Raw genomic sequence first — 7835 nt, forward strand, 5'->3', positions numbered from 1 at the left:
AGATCGGTCTGTTGTGGTGAAGAAGGAGCTAACCAGAAAGTCAAAGCTCTCTATTTACCGGTCGATCTACGTTGCTACCCTCACCTATGGTCATGAGCTGTGGGTCATGACCGAAAGAACAAGATCCCGGATACAAGCGGCCGTAATGAGTTTCCTCCGCAGAGTGTCTCTGCCTTAGAGATAGGGTGAGAAGCTCTGTCATCCGGGAGGAGTTCGGAGTAGAGTCGCTGCTGTTTCAAGAAAATATGTCCTACAGTAAGCCTTTTTTTTACTAATTAAAATTCACAAGTAAGATTCAAATTCTTAAATTAAGTCAAAAATTATTTAATCATGAAACTTATTTAAAGCAAACATTGGCAATTACTTTTTCGACATAGGGACATAGAGTTACGCATTTTTAAAAACTCCGTAATACCTGTAAATGAAATCATCATTTAGAAACTGTATTTTATCATAACTTGGGTTCTTTGTAAGATATTAAAATTGGTCCAATTATCTGAAACATTTCCAAGTATGATACATTTAAAATGAGGAAGGAGGCAAATACTTACTGAGTATTTAGTACTATTTTCAGAGTTAGTTATTTATCTACATCAAAGGGCACTGTTCAGCGTAACATTCATGAGACTGTTACGTGATTTATGGGTCAGCTATATTGTCAGTACACTTTGTCCTTTCAAGGGTCGCTCTCATCACATCCAAACAAGCCTACTTATGACACTGTGGCCAAAGTAGAAGCTGTCACATTTGAACGACCGACAAAATAACATGACAGTCGTAGCGCAGAAAACAAAGAATCCTGGAGCATGGTGTTTAATGCAAATAGATAAAATAACAAATGGGAATATGATATATTAACAGCATGTTTTATGAGACCAAAAAGACAGAAGAGTAGCTGAGTGGCAATGATGTCACTGATGGTGCTGGGTGGTACTCCCTCCCTCCTCCCCTTCTATCCTCCTCCTATCCACACATCTGCATCGGTGTCATCGGAGTCTGGGAGAGGCAGAGAGGAGGAAAGGAGGAAGTGGAGGAAAAAAGAGGAAAGAGGACAAGAAGGTTGAGCATTCGTGGGCGAGTCAGAGATTTCCTTGAAATACCCACTGGCAAGCATCCTGCAGCCGACAGCAGCAGGTACTCTTTATCTTCTCTTTGGATTGGATGCCCTAAGGTAGAATACAAGAGGAAATACTGTCAGGAGGACATTGTTTATTTACGAATTGCGATGGATGACTGTCTTTTTGCTCTAGCAACACGAGTAATATATGTGCAGATTAATGCAGAGAAATCTATGTTACTGTTATTTTAGTTACCAACTTGCTAGCATTTTCTTGTCTGTTTGTTTTGTTCCAGTCATTATCAAAACTAAGTAGGTTTGCATATTATAGTCGGCTAATCTTCCATATCATTGACTATGTGATGTTGATAAATGTTGTAAATCTTGGCTTAATAAGAGTTTCATGACTGAAAGGCAATTCAAAACGGCATCTGAGTTTAGATAAAAGCCGCATTACTAAAAACTGATACCAATGCAATAAGAACAAAAGGAAGACTGATGGATTATTCTGTGTCGGTGTCTTGAGTTGAGGGAAAGAAACAAACAAGTAAATGACCTTGTTTGTGTATCCTCTACGAAGTGGGCAGAAGAGAGGCCATTTGTAAATGGAGGTAATTGAATTAAACAGGCCTGAGATCAGCTTGAGTAACAGTAAACAGTGATGGATGTGAAACTGTGACTGCAAGCTTCCAAATGTTTCTGAGCGAAACCAAATGTTCACTTAAGATGATTAACATGCCAATCAAGATTTTATTCAGCAAAAACTGAGCCATAGTCCGTTCCAAACCCCACAACAACAATACACTGTACATGTATATCCAACGTGTGTGTTTGTTAGCATGGCCGAGGGCTCAGTGTCTACATCAGCGGTGGAGACGTCCTTCCAAAGGTTTGCCGTTCATGGCGACACAAAGGCGACGGGGAAGGAGATGAACGGCAAGAACTTTGCGAAGATCTGCAAAGACTGTCTAATCATCGATGGCAAGAATGTAACCACCACAGATGTTGACATCGTCTTCACCAAAGTCAAGTAATGTTTTCAATGCAGCATCCCTAGGAGATAAAGTAGCCCCTTTTTCAATAGGTTTTTTCTCCTGGACCCTGTTCTGTGTAAAAGGACCAAGTCGACCTGCCAATATTGCGGCATTAGAAGGAGTCTCAGAGACATAACAGAGGATAGATGGCATGGAAGCCATGAACTTCTTAGGTTTGACAGTCGATACTGCACTGGTGTGTTGAAAACAATTGTAATGTCACACCACAATTGTGACTGTGTGATGCTGTGTCATTGTGTCAAAGCACAAACAGCAATATCCCATCTTTGCAAAATTATATGTAAAAAGTAAAGGCAGTTTATTGCCACTTTTTGTTTTGGTTCTGATGCAGCTGTTTTGCAGTATCTCTGTAAATCAGGCTAGTAAAACAATGGAACTTGTGTAACTGGTCGCCAGTCAATTTTGGAATTCAACCTCAATTTTCAGAAAATTGGAATTTAAACAAAATCCATGCAGATTGCCATGCAGTATGCTAGCAGACTCAGAGAAGTACTTCAGCTCAGTGAGCATCTAAAGCAGGGCGGGTCAAATATATAAACACCTCACACCATTATAAGTCATGGGTGGGCACACTACCAGAGCAAAGGTAACTTCCAATGCCTGGTGCACAATATTAGTTACACCTATACAATCTAGCAATTTCACATCAAGCTCCATGCGAAAATAAAAACAGTGAGCTGGCCACCCTTGATCTTAAAAATGTTTTGCTTTTTTCTTTCTTTTCTTTGAGTTTTGTTGTCATTCATATGCCTAATGCCAGAGAATGATGCTGGTTATGGCAGATGATGGAAATTATCACAATTTTAACACATATGCAGGTGCCACACTAAGATTATGTTGACTATTTGAGGAGCCGGTTGCGATTTCCCATTCTTGCATTATGAAATGAATATGATTGTTAATCTGTCCTCTGGCACCACTAACCTATTCCTCAGAACAGCCTACAACAACAATATATGTTTCCTCAGGTCCAAGTCAGCTCGTGTAATCACATTTGAGCAGTTCATCATGGCCCTGACTGAGTTGGGCCCTAAGCGCTTCACAGGCAAGAGCAAAGAGGAGGCGCTTCAGCTCCTCTATGCTCTCATTGTTGGCAAGGAGCCTGCCAATGCTGGCATCACTGTGAGTACATTGTCATTAGTTACACTGCACTCATGCCTCCTTACGCAGCTGAAGAGCTTGGTGTTCTAGATGAGGTACAACACAGATAGAATGAGTCAACATATGTTTACCAATGTCAGTAAAACCAAACGCGTTACAATGTAAGTAATGCGACTTACAAATAATTCTAACCTTGTGTTGAGCAGATGTCTTTTCAACAGACATGCACATGTTTTAGAATATTGAATACACTTTCCAATGAGATTTTAAAATCTAATCATACCATTTACTGTAATTTCTCGTGTATAATAAGATCGAGTGTAATGCACACCCCCAAAATTGACTCCCAAAATCAGGAAAACCCTTCTTTCCATGTATAATGCGCACCCATGAATTTCTATCCATTGATATATTTATATGCAATATACGTTAGTGGTGGTACCATCCTAATTTTTTTTTTTTAATTAAGTCATTATTATTATTAATACTAAGGTTTGCTTGTTATTTAGTAGTTTATGTATTACTGTGGCACACACTCGTGTTTAGTTTTAACACTGCACTTTACAGACATACTTTCGCCTCCTACGTGAACATTGGCACATCAGCTGGCTTGAACAACATACTGAAAGCTAGAGTGGTCATGAGCCCAGATAACAAGTTCACTCCTGGTGGAAGATAAAAAATAAATAAATTCATAGTTAATACACAACAAAAGCTGCAGAGGGTGGATAAATACGCACAAGCTCTATTAACAGTCACATTATTACAACTATTCATGGTATTAGGGGACTAACTGACTGAAATCAGCATTTTAACGACTGTACAAAGGCGTTAGGCACGCTGGAAAATCTGATTGTCGGCCGACATGTTTTTACAATGATATCATTGTTGATGACATCATGGCGGGCTGCTGTCAGAGGATTTCCCATGGTGCCTTGCGCCGTTGTGTAGTTTTTTTAAATGCTGTTTTAAATCAGTTAGTCCCCTAATACCATAAATAGTTGTCATAATCATCACTCAGTGTTTGTAAATGTACAAGTACGTACAGCAGGACAAATAAAAGTTATTTTTTAGAAATATTGCTTCGTGTCAGATATTAGACATACTAGACAGTGAATATTATTTGGCCAAAATACATCTTCTGGAAGAAGGCCAGGGCAAAGCATCAAGAGGATTGAAAGTAACTTTTTTCAAAGAACAGTAATGTAGACTATAATGCATTTTGGAAGTGCAGTGATTTACCCCACACTGGTCATCACATTGTGGACAGTCAATGTATATTTAACATAGATCATTTTACACTTGAGACTATGTGAATCCTAGGATGTATGTCATGGAAACAATGAGTCTCAGCCATGGAACAATGAGACCTTGCAAATTATCATCACGGAATAAAGATACTGTACAGTAATCCTCCACTATATGACGGTTCTTACTCCGCGGTCCTGCTATCGTTCAGATTTTTTTAATTTTCTTTTTTTAATTTTCTTTTTTACAGTTGTTACTCTATCTTTTGTACTGTTTGTACAATTTTCTTATCCATTACTCTTGCTCTCTCTCAATATATTACACGTGTTTGGGCCTGCCACAATAGCACATTTTTTAGTATGATGTATTTTCCCAAAAAACGTCGTGATATATAATAGAATCGATGTTTTTTATTTATGTATTTATTTATTTTATGCCACTGATATAATGATATTAGAGCATAATAAAGAATTGTACACATCTTATGAATTCTGCCCTGGTAATCAAACATATAAGCACAACTGTGTAATGTTCTCTCATTTATTAAATAAAAGTAGGGCTGCATTTCATCAGCGCAAGTAAATATAAAGAGAAAGTTATGTCTTCAAATAAAGTGGTCAACTTCAGAAAAACAAAAAAGTTTGAATTTCCATTTTCTTTTCAAGATGGTATATCTTGACACAACAGTGAAGTCTCAAACAATTTAACATATTTCAATTTAAAGACTATTAACTGAACCATTTTAGATGTTATGTTTGTTCAAAAGCTTAGTTTTGTTTTCTAGTGGCGTTTCACATACATATGCAATTTAATAAAAGCTCCAAGTAGGAACAAACAAAAATGACTCAGGCTATTCCATTTTAAGCACCATTTGCACCACCCAAAAAAATGAAGAGTTATCGAGTCTGGAAAAAAGTGATAACTCTCTCCTCTGATTGGCTAGCACCAAAACAGGACTCGTGCTTTATGATGATGGTGATTCGCTGAAGCACTTTAGCAACACACACACATACGTAGGTAAGCAGTGCTGTGCGTCTGTGGATGCAGATTCACCATGCTTTATCCGTCCCTGATCATTTTTGTGTCGCACATCAAACGAGATCCCTAAATGTTTTATTTTCAATCACGTTGATCAGTTCTTCAATGAAAATCTTGTTTACTGTAGTAGCAGAAGTAAATCATGAGTCTGCCAATTTAATTTTTTTATTTTTTATTTAACCTTTATTTAACCAGGTAGATCAGTTGAGAACCAGTTCCCATTTACAATGATGCCCTAGCCAAGAGGTTGTTACATAAAAAAATATAATAACAAAACAACCAAACCAACATCATGTGAAACACACATTAACAAACACAATACAATACAGTAAATACAGTAATGAATGGTAAAAGTGGCTAAAAGCAAGTGAAGTCTCCTTAAACAACTGTTTGGAAGGAGTTTTTAAAGGCATAAAGAGAGATGAATGAAAGGAGTTTTAAATTCTGCTGCAGATGATGCAAGTCATATGCAGAAGAAAACTTAAAAAAGGAGCAGCCAAAGAAAGTACGTTTTTTTGGGATTGTAAAACTCAGGAAACTGCTGGAGCAACGTGATGAATATTTCCTATAGAGTTTTGCAGATATACATGATATACATGAACAGAAACCAATCCATTAGTTTGCCAGAGTTAAGTGAAGGGCCAGTTTACCACAGAGTACAGTTGGCAGTAGTAAGTTAATTAAAGGCAGCCTTGTCCCAGTCACAAAAACGTACGACAACGTATAAACGTAGGTCACTTGATTTCCTTGTTTGAGCATTCATTATTTTATGTTTTATTAGAGACCGGCAAAGGCAGCGGCTGTGGACAGACTGACCGACACGTCCAAGTACACAGGAACACACAAGGAGCGATTTGATGACTCGGGAAAAGGGAAGGGAAAGGTCGGACGTGAGGACATCCCAGACACTAGTGGCTACGTCACAGCTTACAAGGGCAGCGGCTCTTATGATGACAAAGTGAAGGAATCCTAATTCTGAAGACACATAACATTACAGTAATGGGATTTTGGGCTTTCTATATTTTCAGACAAAATGACACTTATTGGCAAGCAAAGAAACTGAATCCATGTTTAACTTTGTGCCTTATTATGCAAGTATCTAAAAGAGTAATGGTCTTAATACAAATATTTAGTACATTGCTTTTTTTTTTGTAATGGATGATCGTTTATCTGGTGTCAAGCAATGATAACGCCAGCTTTCTGAATCCACGTGTGAGTTTGTGGATTGATTGTTACTTATTCTATTTGCACCATAAAAAACGGAATACCTATAACAGGAACTCAATAAAATACATTTTAAAATTCTTTGATCTACACATAAAATTGTCCTTATAAATTTTGTGAATGCTGAGAGATTTTGTTGAGTTTAAATGCCAAAGAAAGGAGTGGTTTAAAGACTATGACACTGGTTAACCCATCACAGCATATAATACTAATCTCCAATAACAATACATATATGCCCCCTTGTCAGGAGACTAGGGAAAAGAATGACCCCGATAGCGTAATGCTTAACTGTCATCATCGAAATAATTGGGTTGAAACAGGTGTTTTGGTTTAGACACATGTATGAACTAGAGGTACATAACGTAAAGAAAAAAAAGTGCAAAATGTGAGTGTATATCCCTCCTCCCTGGACCCTCTTGTCACCTGAAACTGAAGGCATTGAAAAATATCAGAAAACAAAGCTTAGCTTACAGTGCTCATGTGTTTGTGCCTCCCTGCTTCTTCTTATAGCCTTGTGTAGCCTGATAAACATCATCTGTTTTGTATACAGTAGCTAATAGAGGTGAATGACATAAGACAAGAGCCAATTTACTTTTATACTGTCATGTTTAATCGATGACTCAGTTGAATACTGTGTTTGCAAAAGCATTGCATACTATTAATATGGATGTGCAGCATGTAGAATTTGGACTGATGTACTGTATCGGATCTAACAAAGGTAAATGTCGCCATTGTGGAACTAAATAACACCATTGCGGTGCCACTGCTAGAATTATTGTAATTAACACAAATTCCAATAAAGTAATTACATTTACAACATTAAAACTGGTCCTATTGCAATGCTGATTTCATTCCCTTTTCCATAGTGCTTATCCTCATTACGGTTGCAGGTGAGCTGAAGTCTAAACGACCATTCACACCTATGGACAATTTAGAGTCTTTCATTCCCAAAAGAAACATATTTTTGGAATGTGGGAGGAGGCCAGAGTACATGAAGAAAACTACGCAAGCAGGGGTAGAAAATGCAAACACCACACAGTAAGGCCAGAACCCAGATTCAAACCCCCAACCTCAGAACTGTGAGGTGAATGTGCTAACTACAGGGTTACCAT

The 7835-nt window shown here is 37.8% G+C and overlaps 1 protein-coding gene across 1 annotated transcript; it reads left to right on the forward strand.

The window, feature by feature from the left end:
- Window positions 1-908: 908 nt before the first annotated feature.
- LOC133404108 (tubulin polymerization-promoting protein family member 3-like) lies at window positions 909-7524 on the forward strand. Its single transcript, XM_061679729.1, is given in 6 exon segments — window positions 909-953; window positions 955-995; window positions 997-1134; window positions 1896-2087; window positions 3081-3234; window positions 6281-7524. Coding segments are annotated over 6 exon segments (762 nt in total). The 3' UTR covers window positions 6473-7524.
- Window positions 7525-7835: the final 311 nt, after the last annotated feature.

The sequence above is a fragment of the Phycodurus eques genome, chromosome 6 (genome assembly GCF_024500275.1).
Source record: "Phycodurus eques isolate BA_2022a chromosome 6, UOR_Pequ_1.1, whole genome shotgun sequence".
Classification (NCBI taxonomy): domain Eukaryota; kingdom Metazoa; phylum Chordata; class Actinopteri; order Syngnathiformes; family Syngnathidae; genus Phycodurus; species Phycodurus eques.